This window comes from Arthrobotrys flagrans (assembly GCF_004000055.1).
Source record: "Arthrobotrys flagrans strain CBS H-5679 chromosome Unknown unitig_9, whole genome shotgun sequence".
NCBI classification, from domain to species: Eukaryota; Fungi; Ascomycota; class Orbiliomycetes; order Orbiliales; family Orbiliaceae; genus Arthrobotrys; species Arthrobotrys flagrans.
In genome coordinates this window covers 1,446,471-1,470,920 of record NW_027137551.1, presented here as the reverse complement: position 1 = coordinate 1,470,920, position 24,450 = coordinate 1,446,471, and the positions used below count along the sequence as shown (strand labels likewise).

General features: G+C 36.2%; 2 protein-coding genes across 2 annotated transcripts; one reads left to right on the top strand and one right to left on the bottom strand.

Moving 5' to 3' along the window:
• Positions 1 to 5,968: 5,968 nt before the first annotated feature.
• Positions 5,969 to 6,466, top strand: DFL_005784 (uncharacterized protein; the record flags this gene model as incomplete). The annotated part of the gene is made up of 1 exon (XM_067635095.1): positions 5,969 to 6,466. One exon carries the CDS (start codon positions 5,969 to 5,971, stop codon positions 6,464 to 6,466), a length of 498 nt encoding a protein of 165 aa, XP_067489561.1.
• A 4,180-nt stretch (positions 6,467 to 10,646) lies between these two features.
• On the bottom strand, positions 10,647 to 11,342 carry DFL_005783 (uncharacterized protein; the record flags this gene model as incomplete). Its single annotated transcript, XM_067635094.1, has 1 exon — positions 10,647 to 11,342. The coding sequence occupies one exon, from the start codon at positions 11,340 to 11,342 to the stop codon at positions 10,647 to 10,649; it is 696 nt and encodes a 231-aa protein (XP_067489560.1).
• Between the last annotated feature and the right edge of the window lie 13,108 nt (positions 11,343 to 24,450).

Sequence of the window (24,450 nt, the reverse complement as noted above, 5' to 3'; positions counted from 1 at the left end):
AACTGCTTCTAATATAGCACTGGCAGCTGCTAATACGGCTCTAGCAGCGCACGGAGGAGGTGCAGGTGGTAGAGCTGGTGGAGTTAGTAGAGCTGGTGGAGCTGGTGGCGCTGGAGGAGTAGTAAGTAGAAGTGCTACCCATGCTTAGGTCATCGCTGCGGTTGACGCGGCACGAGGTATTCCAGGTGGTGCAGCTTCCCTGCCTACTTTGCAGGATATAATGGCGGAATTGGCCTATTTACGTGGCTGTACGGATGCGTAAGTTATAGCTTTAGTTCCTAGACGGTACGTTAGCTAATTTAAAATAAATTTAAGATGTAAAATTATATATAAGTGAAAGATGCTATTGCTGGAGGCGTAGCCTTTCTGCCTTAGTACCTTGAGGGTCTTATCTTTTGTTTGTTTATTCTACGCGGCTGTTTGTTTTATCTGAGATTTTATATAATATAAAGTAAAATAATATTCTCATTTTTTTAATCGAGTAAATTTATGCGCGTAAAATGATAGTTATGCGAACTGGCTGATAGAGATTTAGTTAACGTATTCGCTAGTAACTCCTTGGAGTTACGATACTTTAATTTGAAGATACTATTCCTTATCTTTTCTCTAATTTAGAAATATTGTAGATTGTAATGCTTTGTCTTCTGTTAGTTATTACTTGTTGTATTTACAGTTATAGCGGCAGTATTGTCTATATACAAAACTATAAGGGGTAGAGGGAGCGTTGTCTGTAGTTGAAGTAATACAAGAATTAAAAATAATAGTTTTTGAAGCTAAATTTCTTTAGTTTTTATATAATTAAAAGCTATTACTTCTGCTTCAGTTGAGGATTTCGTAATAACTAATTATAGTTTACTGTTTTATAAAATAATGCTATCTTTTAATAGGTATATGTAGTTAGATGTTAATTTTCGTGTAATATTCTCTAGTCTATAGATTTATACTTAATCTGAATTATTATACCTTTCTAGCAGTAGAGGTAGATTTTTCTTATTGATTATTTTATTATTATAATAGAGTAACTACCTGTAAGTGGTAGATAGATACTAGTAAGCTTATATTATTGTTTTTTAATGTTCTTCCGTAGGCGTATGAGTATATTGTCTTAACTTTGTAACTGTATATGCTAAGTCAGGTCGGCTATTTTGTACGGTGTAATTTAACGAGCTAATTATACTTCGGTAAATTTCGTGATTTTCTTTATTAAATATAAGTTAGAAAATATCCTTCGATAATCGTACATCAGAATTTATAGGGGTTTGTCTTGACTTATTATTAAGCATACTAAAACAATCTAGAATATTTTTATAGTATTTTTTTTAATTTATTTATAACGTTCTAGAAGTACGATTCCTTTATATTTGTAAGTCTAAAAATCGTTTAGCTTTATCTATATTCTTGATTTCGTATATTTTTATTAGATATGCTTTCGTCTGCTGTATTATAATTATATCTTTTAAGAAAATTAGAAAGTCATCAACGTATATGATTATAATTATACTTTTGTAAAAGTACAGGTATTCATCTACTTCGCTTCTTGTTATTTTATATGGAAACTCTTCGCCTATAAGTATATTATTCAAATCTTCGTTTTACAGATATGGAGCCTGTTTCAGGCTATATAATGACTTTAACAGAAGCAATATTATAATTCTAGTTAGCGCTTTATAACCTGCTAGTAGAGCGATAGATGTTCTCTCCTATAAAAATAAAGAAGCATTTAAAAACGTTGTTTTAACATTTAGCTAATAAACCTTTAAGTCCAAAATTGCAGTAATTACTAGTAAGGCTCGTATGATATGTAAGTTGACAACTAACGCATACGTTTCTATATAATAAATGCTATAACGCTATTTATAGTTTTTTATTATTAATCTGGTTTTATATAATATTCCCGAATCTGTATGTTTCTTAGTGAAGACCTAGCGTATATTTATTAGTTTAATATTGTACGGTATTTCTGAAAACGCAGTTTATGTTTTGTTATTAGTAAGCGATTTTATTTTTTTTTGAATTATAACTAGTTAGCTTTTTTTTTCTTTACTAGTTATAGTTTTATTATAAGATTATAGTAGATCGAGGTTAATTAAGGTATCTTCTGCAATTATAAAAGTAGTAACTTTGATAATTCTTACGTGTTATAAGTATCTGACCTTAAAAGATTAAGTAATTATAGTATATAATATACGTATCTTTTTTATCTTTCTTAGTTTTTTATTGTGTTATAGCGCGGTTTACTCTTTTACTTGTTTAGTCTTAGTAATTTTATTATTAATTATTTCGTTTACGATTATTGGGTTATCTGGCTTTCCTTATTATTAAGTAGATAAGGTATTAACTATTACTATAAAATTTGGCTTTTTAATAAGTTGGCCTTCTGGTAATATGGTGCTAATATACTATTAGTTGTCGTCGTATATTTCTCTGATGTTAAGTTTATTTTATAGCTTTATATTCTGCGGATTAGAAAGTATAGGTATTAATAAGACTGAGGCAACGTATGGCTTCTTCTAGTAGCTGAAATCTAGGAAGTATACTTTATAGCTTTCTCGTATGAGAGTAGAGTTATCGATGAATACTATATTTCTAACTATAGAAACGTACTTCTTTGAGATATTCTAGACTCTATATTGTTTTAAGATACGAGTGTATTCTAGAAATATGCCTTTCTATGCTTTATATTAATTGAGGATCTTTTTGCGTTTCTTCTTAAATACTGTAATATATACTAGACAGCTAAATAGATATATACGGGTATAATTGACAGGGTTTTTATTAAGCTGTTTTTCTAAAAATTTAGGCGTTTATTCTCCTTTCTTTTTGGGAGATATTAGCTTGTTGCTTGTGAAGTAGGCTGTAGATAGAACTTCTTGCCAGAATACTTTTAGTAAGTTAGATTCTATTAGAATTATAGTAGTAAGTTCTCATAGCGTCTGTATTGCTTTCTCAGTTATACCGTTCTACTTATGTGCGTATGAGGCGGAAGATTCAATTTCGATGTTGTATTCTGCGTAAAAAGTCTGTACTTCTTTTTATATAAACTCTTTTGTATTATTAAGGCGTATAGTTATTACTCTAAATTATCGACCGTATTTATGTTTTATTATCGTTACGAATTAAATAAAACGTACTTGATATTCTGAACGACTTATAAACATCAGGAAAAAAACATGTTTCCATCCTGCCATCCTAGCAGGGGAGTTTCCATCGCGCTCCATCCTGTGCCATCTCAGTATTTTTAAGCTATATAATTGGTTTAAAATTCGCTTATTTTTGTTGTGGTTTTTCTTGAACCAATCACATAGCAGAAAAAACCGCGATGGAAACCCCCCTGCTAGGATGGCAGGATGGAAAAATGTTTTTTTCCTGATGAAGGACCTTATCTATTTATAATGAGTAGTCTTGTTTACGATTATAAGCGTATACTTTGCTTATTAATATAGCTTAGCTATAGGATCTAAATGACGTTTATACAATAAAACTATTACAAATAACTCTACTATATCTATGTGTATACGCTTTAAAAAATATGACTTCTTGGAGGTAACAGGATCTAGATTTAGGCGTATATTAGCTTTAAATAAGAAGTATAGCTTGTAAGTTAAATTCCTCTGTTTTTTAAAAAGTACTTTAACCTCAGCTTAAGTTATACTTCTGTGAACTATTTTCTAACTGGTATGACTTAATTTCCTGTACTATTTTAATAATTCTGTAACTTCGGTTAGGAAGATATGATCTATAATTACTCGATGCGTTAATAGCGTTATAGCTTTTAAAATAAAGAATCTATCTTGTGCTTTCTCAGGCATGTAGTATTTATTACTATTTTTCAGTACGTAGAAGCTTATTTCTTTATCGAAAATTAGTTGTGCTATGATAAAATTGTCTTTCTTAAGAATATTATTTTAAGGCGTAAAATATATGCCTATTCCTTTTTTCTATAGTTTTTTGATAGAATATAGGTTTAGAGTTATCTGGGGCGCATATAGCACATCGTGTACTTTTAAGATAATAGTATTGGTTTTTATAATAAGAGTTTTGTATCTTTAAACAGGTATAATTAAATTATCTCCTAACCTTATCTTTCTTTTTATATTAAAAGAGACGTAGATTTTAGATATAAATAAATTATAATCCTTATAGATCTAGTTGTTTATGTCTAAGTCTATATGCTATGATTCTCCAGAAATACTTTTATAGGTATTTCTTTTGATATTAATTCTATATACTGTTGTTACGTTACAAGGTTTAAAAACTGTAGAATAGGAGGAAACGTTCTTCTTAATTCTCTAATTTAGAGATTTAAGTTTTGGATGCTTAATAAAGTAGCGTTTTTTTGGGTAGCTTGTGCCTCCATAGATGCCGTATGGAGGGTAGATTATCTTATTCTTTTTTTAAAGAATCATATTCCTAGCGCTAAAACCAGAACCTGCGTTTCTTTTGATATTAAAATGAATTTTTTTTTTTGTATTACCCTCCTTAGTTTTATTATCTTGATTAATTATGTGTTTAAACTTTCGTTTATTTCCCTTATATGCTGCTAAGCCGGTAGCGTTCGTAGTTAATAGTAGCATAAACGTAAAAAAGGCTTAAGGTTTAGTACTTTTTTTTTCTGACTTTCCATATTTATAAGTATTACGTCTATAGTGAAATAAGGTTATTTACTTAAGAATATAATCTCTCAAACGTTCGATTGTATATGTCGTTTTATTAGTAGTATTCGTCGTATAAAACCATATAACTGTATAAATATTTGTTAAAGGTTCTACAGCTCGTAAGTACGCTGGAAAGTATGTAGGTCTGTGTATGTATGATTGATGATCGATCGTCTAGATCCCAACACATCGTAGATCCGCCTGTATTTATAGAGCGGTACGTATAGACCCGGCACTACGCCTTATACGGTATATCGCAACACCTCAGCTCGTATATGGGGCGTAGACGGTAAGAATCACTGTATCACGATGTGTCTTGTAACTTCGCATAATTACAATCCAGCAGGATTTACGGCACAAACCGTAGTGATCTCAATGCCCCGTTGTATCCAACCTGTTGTAGTTTCATCTAATCGTAGTGCTTGCGCAGCTCGTAGTATGAAGCCACTTAGTTATAAGAGGCGCGTAATCTCTCAGTTATAGAGTATAGAATCGTTACGTTTACAGCGGTACGCTTCAACGTCTTATAATGGCATAACTACCATAGTAGCCTATAGAACCAACTGTTTCGTACAGATGTTGGATTAGGCTGTGCGCTTATTAGCGCTTGTTATATTAATGCAGATTTATGCTTTGCAGCGAACAGTTGTAAATCACTGTGCATATTGTTGCATATGAGAATCTTTATGGCTCTAGAATCATTATCTAGAACGTACATAGCTCTGGAGCTGTAGGAGCGTCTGTTGCAGTTATGCAATTTACCAGATTTTATGCTATATCCCCAGCTTAGAGCCATGCTGTACGGCTCTAAAATTAGTGTAGACATCTGGAGCTGTTCTGGAGAAAGAGAAGTACTTAACTAGCTGTTATTCGCCTTATTTGCTTTTTATTCTTTCATATTTTCAGCTTCGTTCATAGCCCCAGCTTACTTTATTATTACTATTATATTATTTTATACCTTTATAGCCTTATAACATCATTATGTCTGCTATTGTTGCCAGTCACTTTGCTCGTGCGAACGCTATTCTTGTTAATCCGGCATCATATATTTGTGCCGTATTTTGTCAGCGGTGCTTCGATGATGGTTATTTGTGTATTGTATCTTCGGATACCCGCAGTAATAAGTGCAGTTCCTGTACAAAGGTAAACTCTTTGTGTACGTGATATAAGTTCTGTAATTCTATGTATTTGAGAGTGTAGATACTAATTTGTATTAAGCACGGAGCGTTAGGGCTCCTCGCGCTTCTGGGCCGGGATGCAGTTTTGTCGTCTGTAACCCGCCAGCGCTTATAATCGTTCCCGGAGATCCTGTCATGTATCAGACTGCAGCTCCACAGGCACACAGGCACAGCGCTAATACGCCAAATGCCCTCCATGGCGTAGCTCTTGGTGGCCCTCCACCGTTATCAAATGACTGTATTGTCGCTGGAGCGGTATGGGGGCCAACATTGGCAGACGGCACGCCTATGCCCCAGCTTACCCACCTTCCTGCCAACCTAGACGTACGGGACCTGCAGAACCAGCTGGCTGCAGCCAACGCAGCTGTGACTACAGCTAATGCAGCCTTAACTGCTTCTAATACAGCACTGGCTGCTGCCAATGCGGCTCTAGCAGCGCACGGAGGAGGTGCAGGTGGTGGAGCTGGTGGAGCTGGTGGAGCTGGTGGAGCAGTAGGTGGGGGTGCTACCCATGCTCAGGTCATCGCTGCGGTTGACGCGGCACGAGGTATTCCGGGCGGTGCAGCTCCCCTGCCTACTTTACAGGATGTGATGGCGGAATTGGCCCATTTACGCGGCCGTGCGGATACGTAAGTTATAGCTCTAGTTCCTAGATAGTACGTCAGCTAATTTAAAATAAATTTAAGATGCAAAATTATATATAAGCGAAAGACACTGCCGCTAAAGACATAGCCTTTCCGCCTTAGTGCCTTAAAGGCCTTATCCTTTATTTATTTATTTTGCGCGGCTATTCGTTTTATCTAAGATTTTATACAATATAAAGCAAAATAATATTCTCATTCTTTTAATCGAGTAAGCCCATGCGCGTAAAATAATAGTTATACAAACTAGCCGGTAGAGACTTAGTCAACGCATCCGCCAGTAACTCTTTAAAGCCACAATACTCTAATCTGAAAATACCATTCCTTATCTTTTCTCTAATCCAGAAGTATTGTAAATCGTAATACTTTATCTTCTATTAGTTGCCACCTATTATATTTACAGTTATAGCGACAGTATTATCCATATACAGAACTGTAGGGGATAGAGGGAGCGTTATCTACGATTAAAACAATACAAAAATTAAAAATAATAGCTTCCGAAGCCAAATTCCTTCAGTTCTTGCATGATTAGAAGCTATTACTTCTACTTCAGTTAAAGATTTCGCAATAACTAATTGCAGTTTACTGCTCTATAAAATAATACTACCTCCTAGTAGGTACACATAGCCAAACATTAACTTTCATACAATATCCTCTAACCCATAAGTTTGTGCCCAATCTAAATCACTATACCCCTCTAGCAGTAGAGATAGATCCTTCTCATCAACTATTTTACTATTATAATAAAGTAACTACCTGTAAATAGCAGACAGGTACTGATAAACCCATATTACTACTTTCCAATATTCCTCCGTAGGCGCATAAGCATACTACCCTAACTTTGCAACCGTATATATTAAGTCAGATCAGCTACCTTGTACGACGTAATTTAACGAGCCAACTATACTTCAATAGATTTCATAATCTTCTTTATTAAATACGGGCCAGAAAGCATCCTTCGATAATCATACGCCAAGATCCATAAAAGTTTGTCTTAACTTGCTATTAAGCATGCTAAAACGATCTAGAATGCTTTTACAATATTCTTCTTAATCTATTTATAACGTCCTAGAAGTACGATTCTTTCATATTCATAGGCCTAAAAACCATTTAGCTTTACTCATATTCTTGATTTCGTACATTTTCATCAGGTACGCTTTCGTCTGCTATATCATGGTTATATTTTTTAAGAAGATTAGGAAGTTATTAATATATATAACTATAATCATGCCTTTATAAAAGTACAAGCATTCATCTACTTCGCTTCTTATCATTTTATATAGAAACTCTTCGCCTGTAAACATATTGTTCAAGTCTTCATTCTACAGGTATAAAGCCTATTTCAGGCTATACAATGACTTTAGCAAAAGCAGTGCTACAACTCCAGTTGGCGCTTTATAACCTACTAGTAGAGCGATAGGTGTTCTCTCCTGTAAAAGTAGAGAAGCATTCAGAAACGCTGTTTTAACATCTAACTAGTAAACCTCTAAGTCCAGAATCACAGTAATCATTAGTAAGGCTCGTACAGTACGTAAGTTAACAACTAGCGTATACGTTTCTGTATAATGAATGCTATAGCGCTGTTCGTAGCCTTTTACCACCAATCTAGCTTTATATAATATTCCCGAATCTGTGCGCTTCCTAATGAAAACCCAGTGCGTATTCATTGGTTTAATACCGTGCGGTACCTCTGAAAGCGCAGTCTATATCTTATTATCAGTAAGCAATTCTATTTTTTTTTGAATTATAGCTAGCCAGCCTTCTTTCTCTTTACTGGCTATAACTTCATCATAAGATTGTAGCAGATTGAGGTCAATTAAAGCATCTTCTGCGGTTATAAAAGCAGTAACCTCGATAACTTTTGCGTGCTGTAAGTATCTAACCTTAGAAGATTGAGTAATTATAGTACGTAACGTATATACTTTCTTTATCTCTCTTAATCTTCTACTGTGTCGTAGCGCGGCCTATTTTTTTACTTATTCAGCTTTAGCAGTTTCATCGTTAATTATTTTATCTATGATTATTAGGTTATCTGGCTTTCCTTGCTATTGAGTAGGTAAAATATTAACTACTACTATAAAATTTAACTTTCTAGTAGGTTAGCCTTCTGGTAATATGATGCTGATATACTGTCGGTTGTCGTTATATATCTCTCTGACGTTAAGCTTGTTCTGTAGCTCTATATCCTGCGGATTAGGAAGTATAGGTACTAATGGGGCTGAGGCAACATATAGCTTCTTCTAGTAGCTAGAATCTAAGAAGCATGTTTTATAGCTTTCCTATATGGAAGCAGAGCTATCGACGAATACTACGTCTTTAACTATAGAGACGTACTTCTTTAAAATATTTTAGACTTTATATTGTTTTAAAGTATAAGTGTATCCTAGAAATATGCTTTTCTATGCTTTGTGCTGGCTAAAGATTTTCTTGCGTTTTTCTTTAGGCACTGTAACGTACACCAGACAGCCAAATGGGTGTATACGGGTATAATTGATAGAGTTTCTATTAAACTGTTCTTCTAAGGATTTAAGCGTCTGTTCTCCTTTCTGCTTAGGAGGTATTAGCCTGTTGCTTATAAAGCAGGCCGTAGATAGAGCTTCTTGCTAGAATATTTCTAGTAAACCAGATTCTATTAAAATTATAGCAACAAGTTCTCGTAGCGTCTGTATTATTTTTTTAGCTATACTGTTCTACTCGTGTGCGTATAGGGCGGAAGATTTAATTTCAATACCATATTCTATATAGAAAGTTTATACTTCTTTTTATATAAACTCTTTTGTATTATCAAGGCGTATAGCTATTACTCTAGATTATTGACCGTATTTATGTTCCATTATCGTTACGAATTAAATAAAACGTACTCGATATTCTAAACGACTCGTAAAGAACCTTATCTATTTATAGTAAATAGCCTCGTCTACGATTACAAGCGCATATCTTGCTTATTGATATAGCTTAGCTATAGGATCCAAATGACGTTTATACAGTGAAGCTGTTGCAAATGGCCCCATTATGTCTATATATATACGCTCTAAGGGATGTGACTTCTTAGAGGTAGCAGGATCTGGATTTGGGTGTATATTGATTTTAAATAAGAGACATGGCTCGTAAGTTAGATTCCCTTGCTTTTCAGAGGATACTTTAACCCTAGTTCGAATTATACTTCTGTAAATTGCTTTTTAATTGGTATAACTTAGTTTCTTATGCTATTTTAATAATTCTATAATTTTGGTTGGGAAAGTATAATCTATAGTTACTTGATATGCTAATAGCGCTATAATTTCTGAAATAAAAGATCTATTTTATGCCTTTTTAGGTACGCAGCATTTACTATTATTTTTTAATACGTAGAGGCTTATTTCTTTATTGAAAATTAATTGTGCTATGATAAAACTGTCTTTCTTAAGGATATTGTTTTAAGGTGTAAAATGTATGCTTATCTTTTTTTCCTACAGTTTTTTAATAGAATATAAGTTTAGAGTTATTTGAGATGTGTATAGTATATCGTATACTTTTAGGATAATAGTATTAGTTTTTATAATAAGAGTTTTGTATTCTTAAATAGGTATAATTAAATTATTTTTTAACTTTATCTTTCTCTTTATATCGAAAGAGATGTAGGTTTTAGGTATAAATAAATCGTAATCCTTATAAATTTAGTCGCTTGTGCCTGAGTCTATATGCTATGATTTTCCAGAAGCACTTTTACAGATATTTTTTTTAATATTGGCTTTGTATACTGTTGTTACGTTATAGGGTTTAGGAATTGTAGGATAAGAGGAAACATTCTTCTTAATTCTTTAATTTAGAGGTTTAAGTTCTGGATGTTTAATAAAGCAGCGTTCTTCTGGGTGGCTTATGCCTCCACAGGTACTGCATGGAGGGTAGGTTATCTTATTCTTTTTCTGAAAAGTTATATCCCTAGTGCTAGAACTAGAACTTGCGTTTCTTTTGGTATTAAAGTAAACCTTTTTTTCTGTATTACCCTTCTTAGTTCTATTATCCTAACTAATCATATGTTTAAACTTTCGTTTATTTTCCTTATATACTGCCAAGCTAGTAGTATCCGTAACTGGTGGCAGCGTAGACGCAGAAAAGGCTTGAGGTTTAGCACTCTTCTTTTCTGACTTTCCATATCTACGGGCATTACGCCCATAATAAAATAAAGTTATTTACTTAAGAATGTGATTTCTCAAACGTTCGATTATATATGCCGTCTTATCGATAATATTCGTCGTATGAAACCACATAACCGTATAGATGTTGAAGTGCTGATCTCTGGTTTCGTCTAATACTCCTCTGGCAGCATTAATAAGACTTGACTGTGGAAAGGTAGAAGGTGAGATATCGCTTCTTTCTTTTTGTATCTGTATAACTGCCTCGAAGTAACGCGAAATAGCCGTATGCATGTCGTATTTCTCCAGCTGTACAGTAAGAGAGAAAAGACGGTTCTCAAGCACGTTTATGGCGCCTTCGATGTCAGGCCTGTACCTCTCCTTAAGTAGATCCATCATAGCTTTGGGTGACAAGCCAGTGAGGATATTATGTATGTCGTCATGAACCGATTCTTGTATAATGCCGCCAGCGAATGACTTAGCTGCTTCGTACTTGTCTAACGGTTCAGCGTCTGCAACGTCTACTGTTTTAGCAGTAGACGGGGAGGCCTCAGCTTGTTCCCTGGTATCTTGTGAGGGTCCTGAGGTACTGGCTGGTGGCGCTACAGGGGTATCGGCAATGAACTTTGACAGTTTATAGCCATACTTCATGTGCGATCCCAGCACCTGCTTAATTTTATCGAGCCAGACCTGGTAGTTACGGCCATTTGCGGTCAAGGTAAATCTGCTTGGGAAGGTAACAGATGTAGACATTGCGTTCTGAGAGGTATATTATGCAGCGTTGTATCGAGAATTTGAAAAGCGGGGTAATCTTTGCGATTCTGAGATTACGATCGGTAAAAGTCTGCAGATACTGCGGTAAAGCGTGAAAACAGCTGAAGCACGTTGTACTTAGTTGGTAGATACTCTTCCTAGGATCAGGAAGTCGTGCTGATAACGTGTTAAAGGTTCTACAGCTCGTAAGTACGCTGGAAAGTATGTAAGTCTGTGTATGTATAATTGATAATCGATCGTCTAGATCCCAACACATCGTAGATCCGCCTGTATTTATAGAGCGGTACGTATAGACCCGGCACTACGCCTTATACGGTATATCGCAACAATATTAAAGTGCTGATCTTTAGTTTCGTCTAATACCCCTCTGACAGTATTAATAAGACTTAACTGTAGAAAGATAAAAGGTAAAATATTGTTTTTTTTTTTTTATATCTGTATAATTGTCTTAAAGTAACACGAAATAGCTGTATGTATGTCGTATTTCTTTAGCTATACAATAAAAGAGAAAAGACGGTTCTTAAGCATATTTATGATATCTTCAATATCAAGCCTATACCTCTCCTTAAATAGATTTATTATAGCTTTGGGTGATAAATTAGTAAAGATATTATATATATTATTATGAACTAATTCTTATATAATGCCGCTAGTGAATAACTTAGTTATTTTGTATTTGTTTAACGATTCAGCGTTTATAACGTTTATTATTTCAGTAGTAAATAAAAAGGCCCTAGCTTATTCCCTGGTATCTTATAAGGGTCCTGAGGTATTGGCTAGTAGCGCTATAAAGGTATCAACAATAAACTTTAATAACTTATAGCTATATTTTATATGCGATTCTAATACCTGCTTAATTTTATTAAGCCAGACTTAGTAGTTACGGCTATTTACAGCTAAAATAAATCTGTTTGAAAAAGTAATAGATGTAGATATTACGTTCTAAGAGATATATTATACAACGTTATATCGAAAATTTAAAAAGCGGGGTAATCTTTGCGATTCTGAGATTACAATCAGTAAAAGTCTGCAAATACTACAGTAAAGCGTAAAAATAGCTGAAGTACGTTGTACTTAGTTAGTAGATACTCTTCCTAGAATCAGGAAGTTATGCTGATAACGTGTTAAAGGTTCTATAGTTCGTAAGTACGCTGGAAAGTATGTAGGTCTGTGTATATATAATTGATGATCGATCGTCTAGATCTTAACACATCGTAGATCCGCCTGTATTTATAGAGCGGTACGTATAGACCCGGCACTACGCCTTATACGGTATATCGCAACAATAATCGAGTGTATATTAGTAATAAGAGAATATTATTCTCCGCTCGTTATTTATTCAAGCAAGGTTCATATTCTCGATTAACACCGCAATTATAAGAAGAAAGAAGGGTGGCTTTAAAATATTAATAACAAAAACATAATAAACAAATATCTTTCTTTAACTTAATTAAAAAATTGCTTTCAATCTACTACCGCTCGAATCGCCGGAGACTTAAAACGACTACTAATCCTTAATAATTATAGATCCTACGTTACTATAAACTTTATCAACTTCTATTTTAAAAACAAAATTATACTCCTCTGTCTTTCGCCGTATTCTACGTACTACATCAGGAAAAAAACACATTTCCTTAATTCTATCGGATGGAAGCCCTTTCATCCGATGGAACACTTTTTCATCGCGCTCTATCGCGCTCCATCGCGCTCTATCGCGGTCCATCTCAGTCTATCGCGCTCCATCCTAATAGGGCCACCCGGCATCCTAATAAAACTGACATGGGTCTATATAAACTCTTCATTTAAACTTCAAAATAATATTCCTCTTCTTCAATATCAGATCCATTATCAATATCGATATCTGAATCTATATTTTTATCGTTATAAGAATAAATCTCATTCCAGGTATTAAGATTGATGTGGGTATTGAGAAGATATGAACCGGTCCTATAGGAGATTAAATAAGCCAGACCCAAAATAGCTCGAATTGGAATGATATTTCGATAAGATTGATGGTTTTCTTTTTCATAATCTACTAAAGGATGCTTGGTGAGGCGAACGAAACTATGGGGGCTCTGTATAGTTCCCCCAGCGTATGGCTTGAGCTCAGTGACAAAAGCTAGTTGAAAGGTCTTATTACTAATTGTATTATGGATAATTAATAACAATTCTAGCTTAGCTACTGCCTTTTCTTTCAGATTTCTATATTGACTTGTACGAGACTTTTGGAAGATGATGAAGTCCTTTCGAGGACCCTTCTTTTGCCAGTTTAAATTAGTTCGAATAATATGATTAGTAAAAACATTTTTATGCTGAAAGTCCTTAATCGGGACTGCGAGGGTCTTGTATACTTGCGCTCTGAAGTCTGCTAAGGATGAAGGATGAAAGTCTGGTCGAAGAAATGTCTGGGAGGCCGGTAAGGTTCTTAAATAGGCATATAACGCTCAGTTGAGGTCCGGTATAGTGTATTCACGCTTAATCTGATCTATTGTAACCCATTTGCTCTTATTTTCTGGAGATTTTAAGACTACTTTAGGTTGTAATTGAGTTGAATTTGTAACTTTAATTGATGGCGTATTATATGGTTCCGTATGAGCCTTTACAGGGCCGGCTGAGACTGAGTCAGCGTGATTAGAAATATTAGAAAATAAATATTAATAAACATACTATTAATTCCTAGTCTATTCTTGCGGTACTGTTTGCGCCGCTCTCTAGTTGGTAACGAATCTGAATAGACCTTCTTAAACCCATTGATTTTCTCCCCTTCTTTTACTAATTGTTTGAGATTGAGAAATCGTATTTTAAATTGATGTTTTCGATATCTGTGTTCTATTATTTGAGCGTATGTATCTCTGTGATTGGATTGAGCCCATCCCTCTTTGAGCTGTTCGACATGCGAGGCCTCTCCTACTTCTGTTGACTAAGTATTTAATTGACCAAATTTTTTGATGGAATCAGTAAAATGGGTCATTAAATGTATTTTAATAAAATTAAAATGTCTTATAGCCATTAGCCCCGGTTAGTTCCTAGAGAGCCCTGATCAGGAGAAGAAGAGGGCTGAAGATACTTTTAAGTGAGCTTACTATTTTCAGAAACCTCTAAGGAGTCTTTACTACTTTTATCTAGAGCTTTATCGCTGGATACCGCTCTTACTATGCCTGTAGCTGCCTGCTGTGGTCTTGTTCGGGCCCCCCGAAATTCTCTGAAGATATTTTTCCCATTATGAAAGCTTTGCAACTGGTTTTGCATATCTATAAGAGTTTGTTCAGTATGTGAAAGATAAGTTGTATATAGAACAAAACTTATTAAAGCATTTACATAGTTTATCGCCTGGGCGAAAACAGGCCTCTTAAGGCTCGATGGATCCCTCAAAGCGCTCGCTAAAGTCGCAATAAGAATCTTAATAACTGATCTTATTTCTTTTCCTTGCCACTGGGAGACCTGTGTATAGCCTCTGCAGAACAGTTGGAATCCGGGATAGGCTGGTGCAGAAGCCCAGTACTGATTGAAGAATTGTAACCTTTTATGTTTTTTTAAAAATTTGATTATCTATTTCATAAGATGTTTTATTATCCCTAAGTAAATGTAGTGTAGGAGATCCGGCTTATGTAGGTTTGTTATAGTAATTTCTAGATCCAAGAAGGCCCCTGCCGAACCTATCACTCCCTCTAAACGTAATTGGGCTTTTCTAATTTTATCACTATTATCTAATTGTTCAGAATAAGAGTTGTAGTCCCGTACAGGATATCCTAGGCCCTGATTGAAATCTTGGAGAGCCGTAGTCGGTACCGTATAGATAGGGCAGGTTTTAGGAATAATACTAAGAAGATTAATATGTTCTATATGATCTGCTAACTATTTATATAAACGAAAATGATATATTCGCTGATATCCATCTCCGCATCCCATAAGTAGGCCCGTAGGGTACATATTCAGAGGTTTTAAGATTTGACTTATAAGATTCTGTATTTTTGAATTAATTAATTGCTTCTCCGACGGCCGCAACGGGCCCTTCTTGGGCGGTATCGGTAGCAAAGCGAGCAACATCCAGACGTTCTTAGAAGGCTAATTTCGATATTTCGAGTTGATATTACCAATTGAAAAATAGATTGGCCAGGCCTTTTTGTCACCAGAGAAATTAATGAGATAGGTCGTGTCGGAAGCACAGAAGATCGGTACAAGGCTATAATCAAACAGTAAAGATTCCTACTGGCTATGCTACTAATCTGCTATCCATAGTTCTGTATATTGTCTTTCTCCAGATTCACTATAGACTTTTTCAGGTATGAAGTGTATCTCCTGCGCGTATAAACGTTGCCGCAAGAGATACGCGATGACTTCTATAAAATCTCGATAAAAATATTTCGATCCTGAATGACCTTCAATTTCAAAATCAAATACATTTTGTTTGAATGAATTTATTCCAAGACTTTCATCCATTTCCTGAATCATTTGACGGAGGCTATAAGCAGACTCGAATGACTTTACATCGACACTTCTAGCGCCTGAACCTATTCCATAATTAAAATACCGATTAATTGCCGTTTGAAAAATATCTTCTTCGATAAACCATTTTGCCAATTTAAAATTCTCTAAGTTAGTAAAAGGGAACCATGGATTATTTTTTATCTAAACGATTATCGGATCTGAGAAGGCACCGAATAAAGCTCCTACATCCTTGACCGGGAGAGACAGCCTAGAAATAAAAGATTCTGGTTGATTAAATTGTCAAGTACTTAAATCTTCTGATATTTTGTTATTTCGCACAAGAAGGCTCTCCAAGGTCGCTTTTGAGTGATCCAGGTCTTCCTCGGCACTATTCGCGTCTACTGGCGGTGTTTCTTGAAAGATAATAGTCTGATTTACCCCGCTTTCTAATAATGTAGAAATGAAGGATTGATGTTCTGTTTCAATGTGTTTTTCGTACCATTTAAAAGATCTAAATGAGGCTCGGGGGCAGATACGACACTTAAAGAGGCCGTTAAGAATCCTAGCCAGTTTCCTAAGGTCTAAAGACATAATATTGCCGATTTATTATAAAGGGCGAGTATGGCGAGATATAAAGTTTAAAGATTCGGTGATTGCAGGCTAATCATAGATCTTCACTGATCTCAAAATACAACACTACAACACAATTCCCAACATTCATTCCGATCTTTATTTTAGTATATTTGTAAGATCTGGAGGAGGCCGATACAAGACCTCAAAAGGTCTAGAAAAAGAATTCCCAGGCCTGGGCAAGCTGGCGAGGTTTTCAGATATATTTACTCTATAGATTAATATTTGCTTTAACTAGAAAACTAAGTTTTTAATTAAAAGTATAAAGGTAAGGAATATTACGTGAGATCGTTCCGTTGGGCGGGAAGCAGCATAGAAGCTTCTACAGCGCTATATAAGCTCTTTCCAAAACCTAAGGATTCAATATAAGCTATCATTTCCATGTTCCACAGTATATAGCTTCAGCAGCCCGTGGCTGTACCCCTGAAGCAATATACAGGGTGTGCATGCATAACTAACAGAATTCAAATTTTTTAATTTAATTAGAAGCATAAAGCTAAGGAATACTACATGAGATCGTTCTATCGGGCGAGAAGCAGCATAGGAGCTTCTACAGCGCTGTATAAGCTCCTCCCAAAACCTGAGGATTCAACATAAGCTATCATTTCCATGTTCCACAGTATATAGCTCCAGCAGCCCGTGGCTGTACCCCTGAAGTAATATACAATATATACATGCATAGTTAATAATATTCAGATTTTTTTAATCATGTATGATAAACTGAAGCTTTTTTTTTAAAATACCAAAACTTATTCTATTAGCCTCACAAATCTCTCTTCCGAAATCATACATCTCCGCACCAAAACTATATCGTAACCTGCAAAATCACCTAGATTTTAAACCAAGACCTCAAAATTAAAGCCCCCCCCACCTGATTATATAAGATGGCAGACGGAGATTATGGTTCCCGCACGGTCAAGTTCAAAGCCTCCTCGCAACCATAGACAGTTGATCAAATTCGAACCGAATTTTTAATATTTAAAGCCAGCTTTAACCTAGTATAGTTGGCGTTACGTAAAGATGTTAAACAAATCCTCAAGAATCAGATATCGCTTGTCTTTACAAAAACTAAGGTTGGTACTAGAATTATTTAGCCGGCGATTCTTAAAAAAGTTCGTTTTCTTCTTTATTTTACTCATATTACAAAAGAGCTTAATAACCCCCTTCCCGCCACCATTGACCTAGATAACGACGATGACTATAAAGCGGCTGTACGAGCCCGCGAGACAAAGATTCGCGCCATTAACAAGATAGTAACCGCCTTCGGCAAAAAGCTAAAGTCGAAAGAAAAAGCCAAGATTTTAAAGGCTAGGGCTCCTATTAAGAATACCATCACTAATAGTACCGATACGGACCCTGACGCAGCGGTTAAAACGCTTAATCAGCTTTATCTAAGTCAAAAAGTTTTTAAAAGGACAAGGAAGAGAGAGTTGGAACTCTTAGTTAACCTGAAACCAAACCAAGAAGAACTTAGTAAGCCTTCTAGAGATCCGTTTAGGCCTTCCTGCCTACTTAAGTTTTTTTCAAAATCCAAAACTAATATAATTTATTTATAGACTGGGTTAAAAAACGGGTTCGAACTATTTGCAACCCTCCGAGGTTGGTACTAGGCTGGTTAGTCGAATTAGATACTAATCTTGGTGTTTTGGTTGCCGGAAATCCGCCAACTGCTTTAGCAGATTTCCGATATAATACGGCAGACGTCGCTAAGTTCACTGGTTTGCTCAAACAGCCAACTTTAGCTAGTTTGAAATCACTCTTCAACAATCTCCTTTAGGTCGGTGAAGAGCCAAGGTCAGTCTGGGGGTTCACAGAGGATAGAACGATAAAATATAATCTACCAGAAAATGAACCTATAGCAACGGCCATAACAGTTGGTAGAAGGACCAATGTAGTTCCTGCTAGTATACATTTGCATACCAATGCAGATGTTTTAACTTAGTTAGTTCGTTGTTAAGATTTAAAGGCCGCATATTTGGTTGTGGTCCTTTACAGAACTGGTAGAGCTAATTCACCACCCCCAGCGCGTCGACCCTGGCTTAATACCCCAGATTTTATTTGATTATATTATATTAAAAGATTGGGTTATTTTTAGACCCTATATATGTATTTTATATATTTGGAATGAAAACTGCTCGAGGCCTACATAGCCCAGCTAGGAAGAACTTCAGAACTGCGCTGGTTAGCAGTTCGATCAATCAACATTTCCATATGTGGTATTTTTGTAGAATACTAAGCTCGCGATGATAGTTTGGTAGTGAGAACATTATTACCTGATTGGGATCTACACAGCACTTTGGTATCCTACTCAAAAAAAATATCACATATCACATTTCATATATCAAATTAAGATATCTAGCCCCTTTTTCTATTTCTCCCTAAACAATCATCAGGATATTCGTAAAGTTCTACTGCACGTCGACATCGAACTGAGACATCTTTATCATTTTATTAAATCTTCAAAATTTAGTCTCTATCATTAGCCAGTATGTATAGTACCTGAACAAGCCTCTATCATGCCTAGGAAGCTACAAACTAAAAATGCCAAAATCACTAAAAAACAAATCAAGGCCCAGGCAAAAGCGACACATCGGGAACCAGCACCAGCAGCACTACCAACAACCCGTACAAAAACCTCAGAAGTCGACACATCCTCTACAGTAGAAACAGAGAAGTTTTCAGACTTATCTCGGGAAAATTTAATACGATTACTTCTTAAAACATAATAGCCCGTTCCTGTTACTGACCGGGACCAACGGAGTACTGATCCATCTTCATTTTTTATTCACCTTTTATATAGGAACTAATTTTTTTCAAAGTTATTTTGAATAATCCGGTAGAGGCAGATACGGAGCCTTCAGCAGAACCAACAAGCCAGGTAAAAGCAGACATAGAGCCTATAGCAAAACCAGCAGAACCAGCAAAACCACAAGAGACTTTAATAGAGTCACCCACAATTCCGACATTTCAATAACATCAATTAGAGAAAAAGACGGGACATCGTTTGTTAAAAAGATCAAGTAAGTTAATATTTAAATAATTCTTTTATTTTTATATAGGCCCGTACTGAACTGATATAAGCAGATTTAAACTTGATAACAGCCACCCGAGCAGCATCTGAGGTCTCCAGTATTACACCATCTCAATCCATTTCTTAATCGGGTTGTACGGAACTGCTCGAGACAGCCTCGGTCGTAAGTCGTTCTTGTAAAAACCGAACTAAGGCGACGAACATTCCACTGATATATACTGAATATTTTAATCTTGTTTGCATAGATCTCCATGTCTATTGCATTACAAAAAATCTATTCTCGGACACTGAAGAGGTTCGGGATGTCTGGGAGCAGATATTTGCCTCTCATGATCTTGCTTCGGCCCCTTTTCTAAAGTCAGTTCAAGTACAAATTAAACAGTTTCTTTTAAGTTTTCGAGGTCATGTAGCAGACGCTACTCGAAAGATTATCGAGTCCGAATATATCCTCCCCTTCTCTATACCGGCTCAAGCAGAATGAGTCAAATATCTTCTAAAAAAAAACAGGTTTCTTTCTAAAAAGGATTTCTGGGATATAAGTCAGCCAAATATTCAAAGCCGCAGCAGTTCTGTACTAACCTCAGCAGAAGCCGAGTCCGCCACTATTCTCTTCTCCAGTTATACCCCAAGTACTAATTCGATATTTCTGTAATACTTCTAATGGTCATTAGGTCAAAAATCCGACGCTATATCAAAAAGTAAATAGTATCACTATCTCCTAAGTCGCTACAGTTCTATAAAAGGCTTTAAAAAGACTCGAAACCGGTACTATCGATTCAAGTTGTACTTTGAAATCTTTAAATAGACAACGTAAATAGAATCCACCTATTCATGGAGATACAAGGCTGACGCAGGGCCACTCCAGACCAATACATGATCTATTTAGAATTCTGAAGAACTCGTCGAGAATTATATCAAACCAATATCATATCGATGCTATTAGTACCAATCAAGCAGAAACTAGACGCGTTCGGGGTCTTCAAAGACAAGCACCACGTCATTAACATTCCAGAGAATACCCAAGAATCATTAGATATAAAGGATACTTTAATTTTACAAATTAAAAAAAATATTAAATCGGTAAAAGATGCCGACAACTTACGAGAAGCCCGTACAGATCCAGAGGGTGCCACTGAAGACCCCCAAAAGGCTAATACATCTTCCCCCCTTTTTTTTTATTTTGAACTTGATACCCTTAACTAAATCATTGATTTCTTATTTATTTAATGATGTTATGGCCCTGTATATATCTTTTCTGTCACGAAACGTGCAGTCTGGTTCTTATGAGATATCCGACTGAAAAGTTTAATGTTTATTATAATTTTTTCAACCGTATTTTTATTATCTCAGATGGTCGTATACAGTGCCTCCGTAGATCCGAACAAGACGCATCCGATAAAGATTATTTTTAAGATAGAAACCGTTCCTTAGGATATAAACTGTTCTTTAAGATGAAAACTATTCCATCCGATACAAGCCCTTCTTAGGATGGAACGGGCTCCTTAGGATGGAAAGGGTTCCTTAGGATAGAAAGGGCTCCTTAAAATGGAAAGGGCTTCTTAGGATGGAAGGGCTCCACCCGGAAGGCAGGTTTCCATCCTGCCCATCTTGCCCATCTTGCCTTAGGATGGGCAGGATGGAGCAGGATGGAAATGTGTTTTTTTCCTGATGTATCTTCAACCTCTTAACGTCAGACTCTTTAGCCATTACGCCACCGCTTATAAGAGAGAGGTAAACAAATATTTACATTTTAAAGATATAACGATTAAAAAACCTAAATTTAAAAAGCTTATTAATATTACGCATACTAAAACGTTTACGAAATACTATATTATTGGCGGTTAAAAGGGAGCTGAACTCGTCCCCTTCAACACTTTACAAGTTTTAGAGAAATTACCTGAATTTTAAAAGGGGGACCACATCGAATCGCTACGTGAAATCATCTCAGAATATAAATTATAGCTACTACAAAAATCTGGTATTCAGCCGTTTCCAACGCCCCAATATTTACGCACGCTGCAGACTTATATTAATACAGTGGATATATTAACTACGCTGCATCTTAGTTCTCTACTACAACAGCAATATAATAAAATTATTAAAGTTGCAGCCAAATCCTTCCCCAGGCGTAAAGTTCTCGAAGTAACTAATAAAAAGTTAACTAAAATATTAAGAACGAAACGAAATAAAAAGAAAGAAAATAAAACTCATTTATTAAAAACTGTAAGAAATCGTATAGAGACTAGTCGAGGTATCAAGGTAATACACAAATGTCACAAGACGAGGATGGTGTACTAGTATGAATACAGATTGATACTTAAATTATTGCTTGGTTTTTAAATACATGACAGCGAATATAGCAGTTTAAATAGACAATTAACAAAGGAAATAACAAAGTAAACTGGACAGGAGTTAAGTCTGAACTAGACGTTTAGATATACAAAATGTTAAACTAGATAGGAGTTAAAACTATATAGTTTGTTAAATTAGATAGGAGTTAAGTCTGAACTAAACATCCGGATATATAGAGTGTTGAACTGGACAGAAGTTGTTTCTGTATAGGTCGGGAAATCTGTATAAAGCAAGAGCCTAAACAGGCCCTATATTGCACTTATTAAAATAATAGCTGTAATCTTGGTCTGCGAGTTTCGAGGTCTAAATCTGGATACTTCCTTATTCTGGATCTGCAATTTGTGTTGCGTCGTATGGTTTTTCTTCCAACCACAGTATCGCCTGGATGTTTCCTATGGTCATTCTGAGGGCTCCTCCGGCCGCCTGGATTTCTGCTTGGAGTTCATTATGCTGCGATTGCTTTGTTACAAAAACAAAGATATTAGCAAATACTGAAATTAAAACAACTATCGAAATAACTGAAAAGCAAATAACTACTCGATCTCTAGGAATATCTTTACAAACCTATAACGCCAATAATAGGCAGCTTGATTATACCCAGCAGTTTTAAACCTAAACTCTAAAGGATCAGTAGCACCCAAAGGAGGGGTTATAGGGGTGCCGGGACAAATTACGTTGTATTATTACATTTTTTTACTTTTTTCAACGAAAACCATCGATTTCACAAATAATTTATTAATTTTTTTTAATAATAATGTAAAATTAGTTAATTAAAATAGTTTTCACCACCATTTTCACGTTTTCGAAGTCCCGGAGGCATTAAATTTTGAATTTTCAGTGAAAAATAGCATCTCGCGTTAGGGTACATCTCGCAGGTGGGTGGATTACGTTAGCTCCCACTAGTTCCTACTAGTTTCTACTAGCTTCCAGTAATTTTTACTGGCTCCCACTAGCTCCCACTAGCTCCCATTCGTGCCTCATGGCTGCCGACCCCACTGGTTGCCGCTTGTCACCTACCTTGGGTGCCCTATATTATTAATACCCACTATATATTCTTCTAGACTTTTTATTTTTTGTGTGTATGCAAGGTCAATAGGCCATCTTGTCGGATTGGCAAATGTTCGCTGTGGCTGGCATTCGCAACCCTTAATTTAGATATCCACCCATCAACCGGAGCTCGGTCGCAGCGGCCGATAAGCTGTTTAGCTTAGCTACCTCCCATAAAGCGCGTATGATCACATGAACATTGTATTACACCTCGCTGCTGCTGAATATTAGGAAGGGAATGTTGGTTACGACCGGCCAGAACACTGGATGGTCTTGGAAATTTTGGATAGGGATGGATAAAATTTGCAAACTCGAGCATTGAGTCCACTACAATGATGTTTGAATAAGGTAGCACTATACACATCCGTTGAGAAAACGAAGATTGAACGGCCCTTAAGATGAAATCAATCTGTTAACTGCGTGGAACATACGTCGGACCAAAAGAGTTTTGGGATGATATTGAGACCCCGTATGCAGGAATGGGTTGGCAATTAAGGCCAGGGCACCAAGAGGCTCGAGTCATGTGATCCATTGCATATAGGGGTGCCCGACCGCAAAGGAGGAGCCTTATCAACAGATCTCTGTAGCTTTTTTCCAGCTCTTCTTCGTAACTCTTGTAGCCAGGAAAGACCGAACGTCACGCATCCTCTCTTCGGAAATACCTTAAAAGGTATCTCCGCAGCAACCAAATCGCGACTGAACGGATCCTCGGAACCAGGCTTTCTGCCAGCATAGACGATAAAAGCAAGAAATGTTTTACGATTGGGTTGAAGTTACGAATAAAAAGAAGAAGAAGAAAGAAGTCAGGTGACATTACTTTGCTTCACAGTATTTATAAAAGTTTCAGCCAGCTACGAAACCAAGCCTGTGGAAGAATCATTACATTCCGAGCCGGCAAATCCTTAGCGAGACGGATACTGCATATGATGCTGAGTTCCAGAAGACAGGGCTCAGCGCAACCTGAGGTCCACTTGGAGATAGGTCGTGGTCCTTGGTCGGTTTGCTTCCTCTCGTATGACCGTCCAAATTCGAGCTACTCGACTTAATAGACCCTACTAATATTGAATCTTTCGCTTATGATTTATCCAATTTTAGCTCCAACCAGGTGAAAAAAGAAAGGGAGGGCGGGGAGACCGGCGAGTCTTGAGTGAGTGCAATAATCACCATAGTTGATCCTGTGAGCAGCGGGTTGAAAATAAAGTTCGTCATGTCGGCGAGGAAATATCATCAGCTTCGCTATATATGGTTGAAGAGCTGACCATAAGAAACTTTGGATAGAGCTAAAGCAGATTGTTACACGGTACCAACAGCTACGGCCGAAACTATTCTAAGATGCTTGTTGCCTGTACTGTTAACTCTCTAACCCATTCGTTCCTAGTTAGGGCGATGGTACGGTCTTGACCCTGTTTATTTTTAAAACAAAATATCCGCCAGGAGGCGAAGGACGGGCTATACTTGCGCTAGTTTAGCGCTGAAGGTGGGGCACGACAAAACTGACCCCCACCAGGCCGCCAAAAAAAACTCTGGAAGACATGTGCGGCGAACAGCTCAGCGGCAATATCCACCCACTAGTTAAGTCAAGCTCCTGCTCCAATCACA